At 48.9% G+C, this 18580-nt stretch overlaps 2 protein-coding genes across 2 annotated transcripts; both read left to right on the top strand.

Annotated features, from left to right (window-relative positions):
* Positions 1 to 172: 172 nt before the first annotated feature.
* On the top strand, positions 173 to 15013 carry UBQLN4 (ubiquilin 4). The gene is made up of 11 exons (XM_080916281.1): positions 173 to 366; positions 1754 to 1905; positions 2230 to 2426; positions 3004 to 3266; positions 5453 to 5611; positions 8879 to 9104; positions 10144 to 10283; positions 10721 to 10804; positions 10917 to 11032; positions 11372 to 11558; positions 13430 to 15013. Exons 1-11 carry the CDS (start codon positions 259 to 261, stop codon positions 13580 to 13582), a joined length of 1785 nt encoding a protein of 594 aa, XP_080772407.1. The 5' UTR covers positions 173 to 258; the 3' UTR covers positions 13583 to 15013.
* A 3151-nt stretch (positions 15014 to 18164) lies between these two features.
* LOC308420292 (thymosin beta-10-like) lies at positions 18165 to 18293 on the top strand (the record flags this gene model as incomplete). Its single annotated transcript, XM_080916247.1, has 1 exon — positions 18165 to 18293. One exon carries the CDS (start codon positions 18165 to 18167, stop codon positions 18291 to 18293), a length of 129 nt encoding a protein of 42 aa, XP_080772373.1.
* Positions 18294 to 18580: the final 287 nt, after the last annotated feature.

Raw genomic sequence — 18580 nt, forward strand, 5'->3', positions numbered from 1 at the left:
CCTGAATCTCCCGCCTCCGCGAGGGCCGCGCTGTCCCGGCCCGGGCCAGCTGCTCACCCCGCTCGGGCCTGGGCCGCCCCAGCTGCAGTGCCCCCCCAGGCCGCCCGGGGCGCTGTGGCTGCGGCTGTCCGGAGGGGGCGGTGGAGCCTTGGGGAGGGGCGGGAAGGGGAGTTGAGGCTCCGGAGCCGAGCCGGGCCGGGCGGGCCAGGAGGAGGAGGAGGAGGAGCCGGGCGGGCTGGCGGGCGGCCGGGCGGCGGCATGGCGGAGCCGAGTGGGGCTGAGACGAGGCCCCAGATTCGGGTCACCGTCAAGACCCCCAAGGACAAGGAGGAGATCGTGATCTGCGATCAAGCCTCGGTCAAGGAGGTAGTACGGCTGGCGCGAGAGAGGGGAGGGCGGGAGCAGCGCACTGAGGGGTCAGCGCAGAGAGGGAGACCTCGGGGACGGCCTGGCGCCGGGGACAGGCCCCCGGCCGGGGCGGAACCCTGGGGCATCCAGGCGGGAGAGGCGGATAGGGGGCGCCCTGCCCGGGCCAGACCGGGGAGCGTGGCGCGGGTAGGGGCCGATTTGGCCACGCTACCAGGGCTGGGGGCGTGGTGGGGGAGCTTGAAGAAGGGACACCTTGCTTTCGGGCTCCAGGAGACTAGGCTTGAGGGGAGTGTGCGCCAGGGTTACTGGTGAAGGTTCCAGGCGCTGAGGCACAGTGCGGCCCGAGCGAGCTGCGGCTCTGCTCCCCCGGGAGTGTCGCGTGGTGGTGGTGCTCTCTCTCTTCTCTCCACAGATCCTCCTTGTCGCAAATCGAAACGGTTGTGTAGTTCAGTTTTCTGCTCTACAGGATTTACTGAGCGCAGTAGGTGCTCAACAAAATAATGTAGAACGAGTGATGGACTATTGCCTGTCTGTGTTCCCCACTGCTGGAAGCTGCTCCAGAATTGCACATAGGCGGGGCTTAAGATAGGCCATCTGGTTGGAAGAGAGGGATCTTTTGCTTAACAAGTGCACTGTTTATAGTTAGTGTGTGTGTTGTGTTGTGTTTTGGAGGAGCTGATCGAATTTAGAAAAATTAGCTCGCCCCAGTGTAGCCTTCGGTACCACTGGTGCTCTCTCATGCAAGAATTTCCAGTCTCCCGGGGAAAAGCTGAATTATAAAACAGCTCTTATTGAGAATGTGTCTGATGAAGACATTGATGTCTAGACCTGAGTTCCTATATTCCCTAGATGCAGTATTTCCTCTCTGATCCTTATCTTTAAAATCCCAGCCCTCGGGAGGCGGAAGCAGGTGGGTCTCTGTGAATTCGAGGTCCACATAGAGAGTTCCAGGACAGCAAGAGCAACATACAGAGACCCTCTCTCTAAATAAATAAAATAGAGACGGTAACTAACACACTAGATTTCTCAATAGATCTCAGTAATGCCCTAGGTGATTTGTTATAGTTATGAGGAAGCTGGGAATAAAGAGCAAAGAGAAGGCTGGAGAGAGACAGCTGAGTTCTAGCTGAAGGAGTTAGGACGGGGAGGGCTGGCCATCCCTCTGCGAGGATTACCCTCACAGGGTGGTGGACAGAAGCAACTATAGTAGGTAGCATTGGGAGCTTTCTAGGGTTGGGAGACTGTTTCATGGAACTAGTCAGAAAAAAATCGGATCCTTGTCACTGCCGATTCTCGTAGCTAGAGGGGCATATTTGAGGGTGGAGTCCTGGAAGTGGAGAGCAGTCAGCCTCCATCCACCGTGACCTCTGGCTCTTGACCACAGTTCAAGGAGGAAATCTCTCGGAGGTTTAAGGCTCAGCAGGATCAGCTGGTCCTGATCTTCGCAGGCAAGATCCTCAAGGATGGAGACACACTGAACCAGCACGGGATCAAGGATGGGCTCACAGTTCATCTAGTCATCAAAACCCCTCAGAAGTAAGTTCAGGAAAGGAGCTGACCTTGCTCCTGTTGGGACTTCTCTTCAGACCCTTTCTCAGCTGTTCAACTGCACAGATGCTGTTGGCCAGGCCTGGACAGATGGAGAAGGTTTTACCTCTGGGAGAGCCTGACTGAATACTCCCAGATTACAGACTGTTGATACTGACACCATCCCTCTCCCTAGGATGTCCTCCTCCCCTGCATCCTGCTAGCCTGGGCTAAGGGTGGGACAAGGCTGCTCAGGACGTGGCTTGAGCTGGCAGTCCAAGGCCACCTTGTCAATTGCGCTCACTCCAAGGTTTCTCTACTCTTTGTCCTCAGGACTCAAGATCCAGTGACTGCTACTGCTTCCCCCCCATCCACTCCTGACTCTGCCTCTGCACCCTCCACCACACCTGCCTCACCGGCCGCCCCCATCCAGCCCTGCAGCTCTGGCAATACTGCTTCAGATGCTGGCAGTGGAGGGGGGCCCTCTCCAGTGGCTGCAGAGGGGCCCTCAAGTGCTACATCGATTCTTTGTAAGGCTTTAAGGAGGGGAGCATAATTATGTATTGGCCAGGGGAACGGGGTGCTATGATGATGAAGAAAAAATGTCCCCTGGTCCCTAGTCCTGTGAGTGTGGTCACTCTTCCAGATGTTGGAGCTTAAGCCAAACTGGAGTGGGGAATGGGTGGTCAGTTTATGATGGTTTCCAGGATTTCAGAGATGGAATCGAGTTCAGGAGCAAAAAGAGAGATGGGGTGGGAGTGGGGAGGCCTGGGTAAAGAGGGGAGAAAAGAAAGGCTGGCAGTGGGTCTGTTTCTCTCTGTTTAATGCAATGCTTAGCTTGGGCCCTGCCATTATAGAGCTCTCTTTTCTAGAGTTGTGGGAGTGACTGCAAGAGGGACATGTGAGTGTTGCAGTAAATATTAAATAGGATCTGTCTTATCTCTTTATCCGTCCCCACGGTCTCACTCCGAGAGCGCCTCTTAATATGGAGCCTGGCACGTGGACTCTGTCGCTCAGTCCGAATGATGCCCCCTCCACCCAATCCTGGAGACTGCTGGATCTTGGAAGGGCTTAAGAGATAGACGCTGACCCTATTCTTTCCCACAGCTGGCTTCGGAGGCATCCTGGGCCTGGGCAGTCTGGGCCTGGGCTCCGCCAACTTTATGGAACTACAGCAACAGATGCAGAGACAGCTCATGTCCAACCCTGAGATGCTGTCGCAGATCATGGAGAACCCCTTGGTCCAGGATATGATGTCAAACCCTGACCTGATGCGTCACATGATCATGGCCAACCCCCAGATGCAACAGCTGATGGAGAGGAACCCTGAGATCAGCCACATGCTCAACAACCCGGAGCTCATGAGGCAGGTGGGTCTGAGAGAAGGTTGGAGGTGGGAGGACTCTGGCGTCAACTGTTCCGAGCTTACAGTTTGACCATTCTTTTGTTCGTTGAGTTGAGAGAGTGTGTTTTGAACACTTGATGCAGTTATGAACAGACATGGACCAGGAACTTGTTGGCCCTAAGGCAAGTGGGACAGATGTGCAGGCAATGCTGGACTACTAATGGTGCTCTAGGAACATAGTGAGGGTCCTGACCCTACTGAGGCCTAGAGAAGGTCTTCTGGAAGTGTCTCTAAGCTAAGACCCAAAGGAAGACAGTGGATGAACCAAAAAAAGAAAAAGAATGTTAGAGGCCAAGGAACCTCAAAAGGAAGGTCCAAACAGTGTTTGACACATTAGCTAAACATGCCTGGTGGAGAAAAACACCCAGTGGAAATAATTTTCTTTCCTTTTTTTTTTTTTTAATTTATTTTTGAGACAGGGTGTAGTTGGACTTTTCTATTTTGTGGGTTCTTCAACCTCTCCTCCATTCCCCCAACGCCCTGGTTTTACCCCCTATCACTTAGATAGGAGAGCAAAAAGAATAGAGGGGATAAAGTGATAGAGATCCCTAAATTTTTTTTTTCTTTTCTTTTTGTTTGTTCTTTGCTTGTAGCTGATCTTTGCTACCTGTGGTTTCTTCTCCCCACCCCCACCCATGTCACCCCCTATCTCTAAATAGGAGAGAAAGGAGGATAGAGGAAAGAGAGAGAGTGATCTGTGAATTCTTTCTTGTGTGTCTTTGACCACAACTACAAATAAACCACAAACAACACCCCTGGATGATCAACAACCACCTCTTGGGGTCCTAGCATCTCTATACCCTCTGAAAACTTCCCAAAATTCCAAACTCACACAGTGGCAGAAACTATCTGCAGCTGGCAAAACCTTACACCTCTGCTAGAGCAGGATGTAAATCATAGGCAGCTGTGAAGAAGCAGCCCCATAACCTCTCACCTGGGATTAAAACAAAAAAACATATAATATTTCTGGTTTTTTGTTGTTCTGGTTTTTTGTTTATGGTGATAGTTTTAGTTTTTTGAAACAGTTTCTTGGTTTGTCCTGGAACTCACTGTGTAGACCAGGTTGACTTTGAAACCAGAGATCTACCTGCTTAAAGAAACCAAAATCCCAGTGTTATTACTACAACAGTCTCTATATGGCTCTGGCTGTTCTAGAACTCTCTTTATAGACTAGGCTGACCTCAACTCATAGAGATCCACCTGCCTCTGCCTCCTAAGTGATGGGACCAAAGGCATTTTACCAGAAGACAGGCTAGGTGGCCCTGCCATCAGGGTTGTGGAGACCTGAGTCTGACAGCAGGTCCTTGGAGTAAGCCGTGAGCTCTTACAGAGCCCTCATCCTCAGTACTGTAGACAGTTGAGGTTCAGGTTGGCTGAAGACCCAGAAGTAGAGGATGGCCAGGTTGAATCCTTTCCCTACCCAGTTTGATTTACCAGGACTAACAGTGTGGTTTGCTGAGACCTAGCCTAGAAACATGTTTATATGATTTACTCCTATGTGTTAGGGGGCAGCAGGTCTGTGATTCTCACTGACCCCTTTTTGTATTTACAGAAGTTAGACCTGAACACTTACCTGAGATGGTTATTGTGAGAAGAATGTGACTTCGATTCTAGGTCATTTAGTTGTTCTTAGTATTAAACTTTAAGATGTCATAAAACTAGTAAGCTGCTTTTTATTCCTCTCCCTTGGCCTTCTCTCTTCTCCACTAATCTGTTCCAGTCTTTTAAGACACCTTACTAGACTAATATACCTAGCTTCTCAGGACTCTGATCAAGAGATCATTTATCATCCAATAATTTATCATTCAATGAGTATTTATTGAATCATCATTACGGAACAGGTACAATTTCTGGCACTTGGGGGATTGTACCCAGTGCCTCTTCACACCCTTATTTTTTTATGCCCTCTGACACTTCTGAGGGCCCCTGAGCCTAAGAGATGGTAATTGCCATCTGGGAATACTGTTCCTCTGTTCAAAAGAGCCACAGGGAGGCAAGGATCAAGCTTAGATTACAATGGAGGGAGGGGATCTAGCTGGCTGTGCTCCCTGCCACCACCAAGTGGTTCCTGCACTCCTTGTACGGACTCCCTTTTCCTAGCTTGGTGTTCCTCTGGTTCCAGGGCCCATCTCATATTTTTCCCTTCACCAGACAATGGAGCTTGCTCGTAACCCAGCCATGATGCAAGAAATGATGCGGAACCAGGACCGGGCCCTCAGCAACCTGGAAAGTGTCCCGGGAGGGTATAACGCCCTCCGCCGCATGTACACGGACATCCAGGAACCCATGTTCACTGCTGCCCGGGAACAGGTGGGGCCAGGAGGCAAGCAACAGGAGGGCTGGCCGGGCTCAGGATTCCCTACTCCCAACCTAGGCATGCCCCAGTGCTTTCTTCAGTTTCTTACTTGTCCAATCTCCTGTCGGGTGGGCCTTGGCTTGATGGCGTTTCCAGTAGTGCAGAGCCAGGGACAGCCAACTTGATGAGGGTATTATATCACAGAGGTCCTTAGGGAAGTAGGTAAGATGGTGTCCAGGGAACAAAACATCATTTTTAATAAACTCTTGCACCAGATGCATAAAGGCTGGGGAACTGACCTGGGGTCAAAATCTGTATCAGTATAATTCTGTATCTCAGATATATTTATGGTTCACCTGCATCCGAATCACTCGGGGGGACTTATCAATACTAGGGTTCCAGACCCTACTTAGGGCTGCCGGTTGGTTAGTCTCTGCAGGCTTTTGTTTTGTTTGTTTTTGAGACAGATCTCACTATGTAGCCCAGGCTGACCTGGACCAAACCAGGTTGGTCTCAGAGAGCCTCCTGCCTCTGCTCTGAGTAAATGCTCAGTGAGCCCTGTTTTTGTTTTTATATTTTTAAAACAAGGTCTCACTATATAGCCCAGAGCATCCCAGAACATGAAATAATCCAAAGTTGGTTTCCCAGTTATTGGGATATGGCACCATGGTCAGTATGATTATGTACATCAAAAAAAAAAAAAGTTATTTATTTTTATTTATATGTATAGATATTTTGTCTACATATTTATATGTGCACTATATGCACACAGTGCCTGTGGAAGCCAGAAGAAAGGGTCAGATCCTCTCACACTGGGTTTACAGATGGTTCTGAGCCACCATATTAGTGCTGACAAAGAAACTCAGATCCTTAGGAAGAGTAACCATTGCTCTTAACCGCCGAACCCTCTCTCCAGCTCCATGGATTGTGCACTTTGAAAAATGCTTTGTAAGTGGAGAATGTTGTTCCCTGGAGCACTTGCCTAGTGTGTGTGAGGCGCAGAGACAGCTTCCAGCACACTAAAGAGAACAAACCAGCTTTATGAATGTGGGTGTGGTGAGTTCTATCTGTAGTCCCAGTATTTAAGAGGATCTAGAGTTCAAGGTCAGCCTGAGCTACATGAAATTCTGACTCAAATTAATAAAGCAGCTCAGCTCGTAGATTGCCTGTCTTAACATCCACAAGGCCCCGGGTTTGAGCTCCTGTAACACTAAACCTGGCCACAGCTGTGTGCTCTGCAATCCCAGAGACCAAGGTCACGGCCACCTTGAGATACGTGATACTGTCTGTCTCCAAAACTAAACCAAACCAAATAGTTGAGAAAGACAACAAGTACTCCAGCTAATTCTAAGCACAGTGGAACATTTAAAAAAAATAAAATAAAAGAACAAAGCTTTTGTGATCCACAGACCTGGGTCCAATATGCCCTCTTGGTCATTCTCTGGCAATGTGATGTTAAGTGATCTCCTGCATCCCTCCCCCCTCTCACAGTAAGGATCAGCATAGCTGGACCTCTCACACTTTTGGTCTTGGGACCTAGTTATACTCTAAGAACTTATAGGGGCTAAGCAGAGCTGGGAGCATCCACTTGTGATCCCAGCTCTCAGACACAGGTAGCAGAGGTTTGAGATAGACTGCTCTACCAGACAGGTTCCAGGTGTGGCACTGTCCCACGCCACACTCCAGACAAAGGAGCCTGCATTTCTGAAATACTGTTACTCTAGACATAGAAGCAGGAGGATTAAAAGTTCAGGGCTAGCCTGGGCTACATGAAACTATTAAAAAAAAAAAAAAAACAGACGTATAATAGTTATAGAGAGCCCTATAGAAATTTGGGTTTTTGTGGGTTGGATCCACCAATATTTACTGTCAGAATATAAAGCTGAGCTCTAGGTGTGGTGAGAGAGAAAGAGAAGGCAGGTATTTGTTAATGTTTGACACTGTAAGACTGTGGGCCTGTCAGGTCTGAATTAATTCTGATGCATGTCCTCTGCTGCATACACAGCTTTCCTAAGAGATTAAATGGGAAGAGCAAACTGACATTTTATAGAGATATGAAACTTTCTAATCTTTCAGGGGGTCATAGGACCACATTTTTGAGAACTGCTATATTAGAGGGATATTAGAATACATGTTCCAGGAATATAGTAGGTGCTCAATAAATGGCAGGGTAGTCAGCTCTGGTGGTTCTAGAAAGGAGATTTAATCTGAAGGGCACCAGAAAGAACTGAGCAAGCTAAGAACTGGAAGGGTGGACGCACTAGACCGGCTACAGGAATGTGAGATTCGAAATGGCAGTAAAGATTAAAACCGTGGTTTGTGAGGTTAGCTAGCTGGTTATCTAAATGGGCATCTGTTGAAGCCAAGGATCCACAGCTCAGTAGGTGATTGGCTGGCTGAGATCCTGTGACCTGCTTTGAATAACAGGATAGGTGGAAGGGTCTAAGCTGCTCAGCTGTCTCTCTTTTGTTTCAAGTCTTAAGTGAGCTTCTAAAACTGAGCAAATGAAGGAGGGTCAGAACTGCTTGGCACACATGGCCCCCTGGGCATACAGTCCCTGGATAGAGCTCTGTCCTGGTTGTTAGAGGGATGAAGGAAAGAGGTTTGGTGTTACCTTTGGGCATCATGCCATCTGATGAGGTAGTCCCGAGTTATCTTTGGGAGTATGGGAGATAGACTGGGGGATCCATCCAAAAGACAGGGGAATCCTTAGTCAGAGCTGTGCCCTGGGGTACCATCAAGACATGCTTGGATGGCTTAGGTGCCTCTCAGGGGACCTTGGAAGTGAGAAAGAGAGTTCTAGGGATTAGGATTAGGCTGAGGTGGCAGGGAAAGAGGGAACTGACAGGTCGGGGTCAGATGAGAGCCAGGTCTGAGAACCTGCACCCATAAAGCTAGTCATTCCTGAACACCTACTAGTGTCAGGGCTGCAGTAAAAAGGTGAGTCTGACATTGCCTATGCCCTTTAACTACTACTCCAAGAGCTAACACACCTCATTACAGAAGGAAAAGATGCGTGTGAACATCTGTGGGTTACAGCGGAAAGCAGAAGCTCACACAGCACAAAGGAGACAGCTTTCCTGAGGGCTAGCATCAGTCAGCTGCCTTCTGAGGGTCGGGTGAAGGTGGAGCTAGTCCTTGAGAACAGAGAATACTTAAGGATGTGCCCTTTCTCTCCTTTCCCTGGGGAGGGGAGGCTCTTAGGAGCCAGCAGAGAGGGAGCCTCTCCCTCATCCCTCATTTGTTACAGTCCTTAACCCAAAACCTTTCCCTCCTCCCAGTTTGGCAACAATCCCTTCTCTTCCCTGGCCGGGAACTCCGACAACTCATCCTCCCAACCTCTTCGGACTGAGAATCGAGAGCCCCTCCCTAACCCCTGGAGCCCCTCGCCCCCCACCTCCCAGGCCCCCGGGTCCGGTGGGGAGGGCACCGGAGGATCGGGGACCAGCCAGGTGCACCCGACAGTCTCGAACCCCTTTGGGATCAATGCGGCTAGCCTGGGGTCAGGTATGTCCTGGGGTGGAAGGAGCTTAGTGGGGTCACACCAGGGCAGCCCTTCTGCCCCAGGACTGAATGGGGTCCACACTGCTACAGTGTATTGAAAACAGGTGAGAGGGAATTAAAGCTACAGAAGAGCTCAGCAGGCTGGGGTGATGGCCCTGCCCTTCACAGGAGGTAGATTTGTTCATGTCTCATATCCCTGGTAGACACCTAACTAATGGCCTGTGAATAAACGAGGCCATACCTCCCAGCTCCATGAACAGGTCTGGTACCATCCAGTGTAAATGGGTCAGAGTGGGAGACGAGGATCAGGGGGAGGGGTTGCAGAGGAATCAGGACACATCCAGAGACAGCAGCTGTGATGTCAGAAGCTAAAGATGTGCAGGGTAAATACAGGTTACACACTGCCAAGCCCCAGGGAACTCTCTGGACAGGGCAGTGTGACAAGCTCCGTTTCCCTGATTTCCCTGCACTCTGGAAGATACTTTAACTGGGAAAGTCCTTCCTCCTTAACTTGTTTCAGTTTCCTCATTTCCTAAGGGAGGACTAGCTCTTGATCTGTGGCTTAAACAGTATTTCTAAGTGTTGGGGGATCTGGACCACCTCCAGGAGAAGAGAGAACCCAACAGGAGCAGCTCCATGTCTCCTGTCCAGGCTTCAGCTGCACCTTTGTAGTACCTGAGTGAGGCTGGGGGTGCAAAGCAGACTTCTGCTGCTAAGCAGGCTTAAAGCCATTGCTTTCCATAGCAATTTGCTCTTTCCAGCTCACGCTGAGCTCATTGCAGGCACAAAGGGACATAACTCAGACTTGGTTTCTAGCCAGTTAGCCCTTAGCCAAACTGATGGGACAAATCCAGGATAAATCAGTGCACACTAACCTCAGAGCAAGGAGCACTTGGCCCCACGTCATGGTGCTTGGGTGCCTATTTGACCATGGCCTCTGTTTTCTGACCACTCAGTACCTGAAGTAAAGTGGGTTGAGTGAAGTGTCTGGTTTCCATTTGGACGCCTTTCTTCCTGTTTTGTCTCTGCCTCTTTGTTCTAGGGATGTTCAACAGCCCAGAAATGCAGGCGCTCCTCCAGCAGATTTCTGAAAACCCCCAGCTGATGCAGAACGTCATCTCGGCCCCTTACATGCGCACCATGATGCAGACACTCGCCCAGAACCCTGACTTTGCTGCTCAGGTATGAAACTGCCAAAGGAAGTGCTTCTGGGGAACAGTCCCCATGAGGGAGCTGTCTGCACCGGCACTGAAGCACACGGGCCAGGCTGCCTAGATTCCTACTCCAAGTTCTGCTCCTTCCCTGCTATGTGAGCTGAGCAAGTTGTTTATCCTCCCCATCTCTACAAATGGTGGCAGCCACAGCTCCCTTCCTGCTGGGATGGAGATTGCAAGAGCTCGAGCACAGTGTGGCATGTGGGACATGCTGTAGACTTGAAGTGGTGCGTTTTCTTGCTCAGCATACAGGCCCATTTCTTGTCCCACACTGGCTTTTGTGGAGTCCTTTGAGATTTCTGGTGGTCAGTGCTGGTCAGACTCCTTACTGAAGAGGGTGTGCGACTGCAGGCACTTCTCAGGGTCGGATGACGCAGGCCTCCCCTGCCCACTTCACTCTTGCAGATGATGGTGAATGTGCCACTGTTTGCGGGGAATCCGCAACTTCAGGAGCAGCTCCGCCTGCAGCTCCCTGTATTTCTGCAGCAGGTGAGTAGAGGTCACACGGGGACCTGAAGTTAAGGTGATGGACAGGCCCCAGCTGTAGCTTACTGGCTCTTTCCTGCTTCTCCCATTGCCTTCTCTGCTTGTCTCCTAACAGATGCAGAATCCAGAGTCTCTCTCCATCCTCACCAATCCCCGGGCCATGCAAGCCTTGCTGCAGATCCAGCAGGGACTGCAGACCCTGCAGACTGAAGCCCCTGGGCTGGTACCAAGGTAAGACGTGTTGGTGGGCATGTTTTTCTTTCTCTATTTTACACACACACACACACACACACATACACACACACACACACACACACACACACACACACACCGTTGTACCTTGGGCTACTTTTCTGTTTTGTTCTGTTTTTCCTTCTGGATCTCACATTTTCATTCTTTTCCTTTTTCCTTCAGACCAAGTCTCCCTTTAATAGCCCAGGGTAGCCTCGGCTTATGGTCCTCTTCTCTCAACCTCCCAAGTGCCTAGATTACAAGCTTTGCCCTCCACATCCATTTCCCACCATGTTCTGGGCTGCCATCTCCTAACTCTTGCTCTTTTCCTGCCTCCAGCCTTGGCTCCTTTGGGACACCCCGGACCTCAGTACCTTTGGCAGGCAGCAACTCTGGACCTGCAGCTGAGGCCCCCACTTCTTCCCCGGGCATGCCAGCTACAACTCCTCCCAGTACGGGTTCCAATGCCCAGCAGCAGCTCATGCAGCAGATGATCCAACTTTTGTCTGGAAGTGGAAACTCTCAGGTACACAGGACAGTAGCATCCTGAGCAACGGCAAGGGCAGTACTGCAGTACAGAGAGTGGCACAGGCGTCACAGGAGGCAGACCTGGCTTTAGGCCTGGGCTGACAGTAGCTCTGGGCAAGTGTCCCCACGTGGGGTTTCTACAGATTTCTTGTTGCTTAACATTTTTTTCAAGAGAGGTTTCTCTCTGTAGCCCTGGCTGTACTGGAACTCCTTCTGCTGGCCTCGAACTCAGAGATCCACCTGCCTTTCTCCTGAGTACTGGGATTAAAGGCATGTGCCACCACAGCAAAGTGGTTTGTGTAGCTTTATAGTAGGGTAAGAATGCTGGCAGCACTTAGCACATGCTTGGCACTATGCCAAATGCTCTGACTAGGAGAGCTCAGGAGACTGTCCCAGCATCAGTATAGGACTGATGGGAAAGCCAAGGACAAACAGGTTAGCTGGCTGCTCACTTACTAAGCTAGTGGATGCTGAAAAGAGAAGCCAGGACCTTAGGTAGGCCTAGAAGTGACTTGGCATCTCTGACCTCTGCTTCTGTGACTCCTCTGGAAACTTCTGGACTGTTCTACAAACACTTTCTAGGAAGGCTGAGCCAGGTGGGTCTCCAAGGCTCATCCAGAACAAATTCTGTGACGAGAAACAGCAGTAAGGCACCAGGAAGGGCTCTGACACTGGAGGGCTGTGAGACCCTAGGCGAGGTCTTCCCTTTATCCCTAGTGAGGTGGGCAGTGAGCACCGGCCTCCTCTTGCTCATCATGACCTCTTACTCATGCCCAGCCTGGCGCTTCCCAAACATCACACAGGAAAGCATTCCCAAGAGATATTTATAGGGGTGTGTGGGAAAGAGAAGGCAGGCGTGTGTTCTGTTAATAATTCTATTCCTGGTGAGTTAAAAAAAAAAAAAAATCACACATGTTCTTTCTTTTCTGGGACTCTCCTTTGACCTTTCCTGTGGCAGTATGTGTGAAGACTGTCAGGGCATGTTTAGCAGATATCCTGTCTGACTGTTCCATTGCTCTGGGCTATATGTTTGTGCTTGCACATGTGCATGCTACATACCCAGCCCAGCATTCGAAGTTTTAATTTTTTTTTATTTCTTGAGACAGGTTTTTCTGGTTAGCCTGGAACTTAATTTGTAGGCCAGGCTAGGCTTGAAGTCAGAGTTCTGCCTCCTAAGTATTGGGACTAAAGGTGTTCGGCACCATGCCCAGCCTCTCAGATTTTTTATTTTCATTTTATATGTATGAGTGTTTTGCCTGCATGTGTGTCTGGGTATGAAGTGCACCCAGTGCCCACAGAAACCAGAAGAGGCATCAGATTCCTGGAAACTAGAGTTACAGATATTGTGAGCCTCCATATAGATGCTCCAGCAAACGTGGGGCCTCTAGAAGAGTAACCAGTGCTCTAACCAAATCTTGATCCCAGCATCTTGGTCTTTTGAAGCATCTGTTAACATCTGGAAAGTATTTAGGAACAAGCTGAAGCACACCCACCAGGGACTTGGGAAGTTTAGCAGACATGTTGTCTGTCTTATTGTTACTTATTTACCAACTGGGAAGTGGGCTCCTGTCCCTCATTTGCAGTTCACTTTTCCTCACTCCAAGTACAAGGCCCAGGGGTGGGGGTGGGGGTAGCAGGATGACACACAAGTGGATTCAAGGGTCGCTAGGGACCTACTGGTATTATGTAAACACTCAAATTCAGACTACCCCTGTAGGAGACTGGTACGATGTTCATGCCTGTCATCCAGCACTCAGAAGTCCAGTTCTAGACCAGCCTGGGCTACATAGCAAAACATTCTCAGAAAGGGAGGGAGGGGCTAGCCCTAGGATGGGTCCACGCCCACTTGCCACACCCTACTTCCTCCAGGTGCCGATGCCAGAAGTGAGATTTCAACAGCAGCTGGAACAACTCAACTCCATGGGCTTTGTCAACCGTGAGGCCAACCTACAGGCCCTGATCGCCACAGGAGGGGACATCAATGCAGCTATTGAGAGACTCCTGGGCTCCCAGCTCTCCTGATCCCTTGGCCTGCCTCCTGCCTTCCCCACCTCTCAGCGCCAGCCTCTGGCTCCTCTGTCAAGCCCTACCTTCTATAGCCTGTCTTCTCTGACCCCTGTGAACAGCAGGGTGACTTCCGAGGTGTGTGCCCAACCCAAAGCTCTGTCCAAGGATTTTGATTTGTTTCCTGTCTCGTGAAATCTCTCCTGGTCCTCTTGGGCGGAGCTACCTAGTGTGCACAGTGTCAGCTGGCCACACCACTTTGCCCACAAGTACCTTGGCAGCAGGCCCGAGAGGAGGACCCCATCTGGCTATCTGGAAGTCTTCCATTGGTACCACTAGAGTTTAGCTTGCCTTACATTTACTCCTACTCTTCTTTCCCGTCCTCATCTCAGCCCAACCGGTGTTTGAATTTCACTCTTTGGCCAGGCGCTGGTGAAACTGTGTTTTTCTTTCTCTACCCTATACTGGTTCCCCCAGCACTTTTTCATGGGCTCCTTTGGGATGCTGAGGCAGGGAAAAAGATACCTCTCCTTCTGTCCAAAGGGAGCAGTGAGTCAGCACTCTGGGCAGGATTATCAAGATCAAACAAGACCAGTGGGGACTGGTTCTCAAGAGCAACAGCTGAGAGTTCTTGGAAGCAGGGGCTGGGGAGACAGCCTGAGCAGAAGGTGACAATTAGTCTAGAAACACCAATAGATTTCATGGTGGAGAAGCCAGGCCTGACAGAAGAAGAGAGACAACAAACTTTGAATTGAAGAAGGAGCTCAACAAAGCTTAACAGTGTGACCCACGAGGAATTAGATTGGCTCTATTGTTTCCAAATACGCACACACTAACCTACACATTTCCATGAACCCAGGCTTCAGGCTCCAGTACTTTGAGCCCAACTCTCCAGAAGACCTGATGGGGTTTCTCAGCATCGTAGAAAATCTGTATAAGTTTATACATGCAAGTTGGGGAGGTGTTCTTTGTTGATTTCTGGTTCACAGCTTTGTCAACAGATGATTAGGAAAAGGGCCAATCTAGTGGGAAAATAGAGCATTGAGAAGGTGGGTCTCTGGGTATTGGGTAACCAGAACGCATACTGAGTAAGTCTAGCCATTGCTTCCTTAGTGGAAGAATAGTGAGGTATCTCATCCAGAGCTCCTGCCTTTCAGTTCTTTGCTAGCTCCCTCTAGGCCAGAAAGTTCTATCTGAGGAGAGGTGGGAAGGCAGATGCCTTTGGTATGGAATTGGGCTTTCTTCAACTGAAGTTCTGAGGAAGCTTAACCTCATTCTCCACCTAGTGGTCCAGGTACTAGGAGGACCCCTGGCTGAGAGACAGGTAAGAAAAGGCATCCTGCTCCAGGTAGGAAAGCATCCCAAGCAGTTCAGACATGCTTTCCCGTGCCCTCTTACTCCCAACACCCACCCTGGCCTTTGTAAATAAATAATGTGATTTTTGTTGTGAGATTATATTGGTGTTTGTTTTCTGAGGGAGGAATCATGCTGAAGATATACCACTGTCTGTCTTGATTTGAGTTTGATGTTCTGAGAGGGTGTCACTGAAGACCAAGCTAGCCTAGAACTTGGGAAATGAACATATCTCAGTAATAAAGAACAGAATAGAACTTGATCTCAATCACTATAAAGTTTTCTAGGATAACACTTTTGGAAATAAACGTACTGCTATGTACTAAGCGCGGTGGCACATGCTTTAGACACAGCACTTGGTTGGCAGAGGCAGGTTGGCCTCTGAGCTTGAGGCCAGCCTGGTCTACATAGAGTTCAAGGGCAGCCAGGGCCTCATAGGAGAGACCCTGTCTACAAGCAAATAAGTAAAAATGGAGGGTTGTAGAGTTGACTCGGTGGTTTAGAGCCTTTTTTTGTTTTGATTTAATGTGTATGAGTATTTGCCTGTACGAATATATGGGTGCTGTGTGCATGTTTAATACTAAAGAGGCCAGAGGACGAAACTGGATTCTTGGAACTGGAGTTACAGATGGTTGTAAACATCATGTGGGTGCTGGGACTAGAACCAGGGTCTTCTGGTACTTGTTAGCACTCTTAACCACTGAGCCGTCTCTCCAGCCCTCTGCTTGTTCCTCTTGTTGAGAAACTGGGTTCAATTCCAAGTACCCACATAATGGCTCACAACCATCTGTAACTCCAGTCCCAGAGAACCCTATATTCTATATTATGGTACCAGCATGCATGTGATGCACATACATATATGCAAGCAAAACACAAGATATATATATACTTCTTTTGGAGACAGAGTTTCTCTATATAGTCCTGGCTATCCCAAATTCTCTCTTTAGACTGGGCTTTTCTAAAGCTTTGAAAAATCCACCTGCCTTACCTAAAACTCTACATAAAGCAGGCTCACCTCAAACTCAGAGATCCACCTGCCTCAGCCTCCGGAGACCTGGAATTAAGGAATGCACCACTATGCCTGGCTAAAATAATTTTTTAGAAAGTGATCACTCGGGAGTGGGAGAGATGGCTCAGTGGTTAGGAACACTGGCTGCTTTTCCAGAGGGCCTGAGTTTAATTCTTAGCAACCACATAGTGTCTCACAACCATCTGTAATGAGATCTGATGTCCTCTTCTGGGGTGTCTGAAGACAGTGACAGTGTACTCACATTAAGAAAAAAGAAAAAGCAGGTAAGGCGGAATGTGGCAGCATTCACGTTTAACCCCAGCACTCAGGAAGGAGAGGCAGGCTAGATGGACATCCAAGGCTACACAAAGAAACCCTATTTTGAAAAATCAAATGGGGGAAAAGGGGGTTCAGAGTTGGACATGTAGACCAGTGTTAGAATGCTTGTCTGGCCTACAGTGAGACCCCAGCAATACAGAATAAAGAATTCTTGCTACAGACGTAATCTGTAATTATTGGGAGGATTTCTATGCTCCTCCACCCCCACTCCCCACCCCTGTTCTCAAATAACTGCTGGGCATTTCTACACCAATCTAGCTCCTGGATAAAGACAGAGACCTAGTATATTTATTAATACACTGCAAGCCTGAGCTGGGTAGGCGATAAACTGTTGTAACTTGACTAGGCTGCTAATACCGACACAAAGGCCGGTTACTTGCCATCTGGTCTTGCCCTGACTCTCTAGTCCATGTGTGTCCCCATGGCTGCCCTCTCATCGTGACCTCAGGTCTAATCCTCCTGGTCCCTCACATGGCCTCACTACCTTTGTTCTCCTCAAACTCCTCTGGTCTCTGATCTCTCTGAGACCACCCCAACTGGAATTGGAAGTCCCGCCCTATTCTCTTCTGCTCTGCTAATTGGCTGATTATCTCTTTTGTTAACCAATCAGGGGTGGTGGAAAACAGTTATTGCATAACATAGAGGCCAGCAGTGATTGCCTGCGTCCTCCAGCTGCAACCAGAGAGTCTATATCTGCTTATATCTGCGTGCAGAAATCAGCATCTGAATACACAGTGGTCAAACACATCTCCCCACAGAGTCTTGAGGTCTGCGTAGGCTTCAGCATACATAGCAAGGATCACACTGAAACACCAAATCATCAACTGACTGTCCTGGTTAGTGTTTTGCCAACTTGACACAACTAGGGTAGTTTGGGAAGAGGCCTTTTACCTGAGAAAATAAACGCTTTTAATGAAGTTGGCATTAAAATCTGCAGAGCATTTTGTTGATTAATGACTGATATGGGAGGGACCAGCCCAAAGGAGTGGAGGGGACAGTGTCACACCTGAGCTAGCAATCTGAGGTGATACAAAAAAGCAAGCTGCTGCTCCGGAACAGAGGCTAGAGCAGTTCTCGGTGGCCCGGGGGTCTGGCAGCCCAGCCTCGAGAGACACAAAGAAAAAAAAAAACAAAAAAAAAGCAAGCTGCAGGGGTTGGGACTGGAGAGATGGCTCAGTGGTTAAGAGCACTGACTGCTCTTCCAGAGGTCAATTTCCAGCAACCACATGGTGGCTCCCAACCCCTGTAATGGGATCTGATGTCCTGGTGTTTCTGAAAATAGCTACAGTGTACTCATATAAATATAATAAATAATCTTTTTTCTTTTTTAAAGCAAATTCAGCAAACAATGGGGAGCCAACCAGTAAGCAGCATTCTTCCGTGGTGTTTGGTTAGGTCCCTGCCTCTAGGTTCCTGCCCTGATCTCTCTTCATGAAGGACTTGTAAACTGTAATATGAAATAAACTTTTTTCCTCCCCACTCGCTTGTAGTAATGGTGTTTATCATAAAAACAGACAGTAAATTAAATCACTCTAAGTGGATGGAATTAGTGGCACACACCTTTAATTCCAACACTGTAGAGGCAGAAGCAGGTAGATTTCTATGAGTTTGAGTATGCTCTATATAGTGAGTTCTAGGCCAGCCAGCCATGACTACTACATATTAACCCTGTGTTGAAAGAAAGAAAGAAAGAAAGAAAGAAAGAAAGAAAGAAAGAAAGAAAGAAAGAAAGAAAGAAAGAAAGAAAGAAAGAAAGAAAGGAAAGAAAGAAAGAAAGAAAAAGAAAGAAAGAAAGAAAGAAAGAAAAGAAAAGAAAAGAAAAGAAGCTCTTGTTGCAGCAACACGAGTGGGAGCACCTGGAGCACAAGCCCGGAACAAGAATCCACGAGTTGTAAGAAAATGGCAGACAAGCCAGACACAAGGGAAATCTCCAGCTTCCATAAGGCCAAGCTGAAGAAAACCGAGACGCAGGAGAACACCCTGCCAACCAAAGAGACCATTGAACAGGGAAAGAGGAGTGAAATCTAAAAGCCTAGGAAGATTTCCTCACCCCACCCCGCCCCGTCATCTCCAAGACCCCCTCGTGATGTGGAGGAAGAGCCACCAGCAAGATGGACTCGAACCACAAGCTTCACTGTGAACCCGGGCACTCCGCGCCGATGCCACCGGCCCGTGGGTCTCTGAAGGGGACCCCCCCCCACTAACCGGACTGCCGAATTTCACCGGTTTGCCCTGGGATATTATAGAAAATTATTTGTATGATTGATGAAAATAAAACACACCTCATGGCAAAAAAAAAAAAAAAGAAAAGAAAA

The sequence above is a fragment of the Micromys minutus genome (assembly GCF_963924665.1).
Source record: "Micromys minutus genome assembly, chromosome: 4".
Taxonomy (NCBI): Eukaryota; Metazoa; Chordata; class Mammalia; order Rodentia; family Muridae; genus Micromys; species Micromys minutus.

Excerpts from the sequence above, each read along its gene's own strand:
- UBQLN4 (XM_080916281.1), top strand. The coding sequence starts at position 259 with ATGGCGGAGCCGAGTGGGGCTGAGACGAGGCCCCAGATTCGGGTCACC. Across the intron at positions 9,105-10,143 it reads TGCGGCTAGCCTGGGGTCAG|GGATGTTCAACAGCCCAGAA; the intron begins GTATGTCCTGGG and ends TCTTTGTTCTAG. Across the intron at positions 10,805-10,916 it reads TCCCTGTATTTCTGCAGCAG|ATGCAGAATCCAGAGTCTCT; the intron begins GTGAGTAGAGGT and ends GTCTCCTAACAG.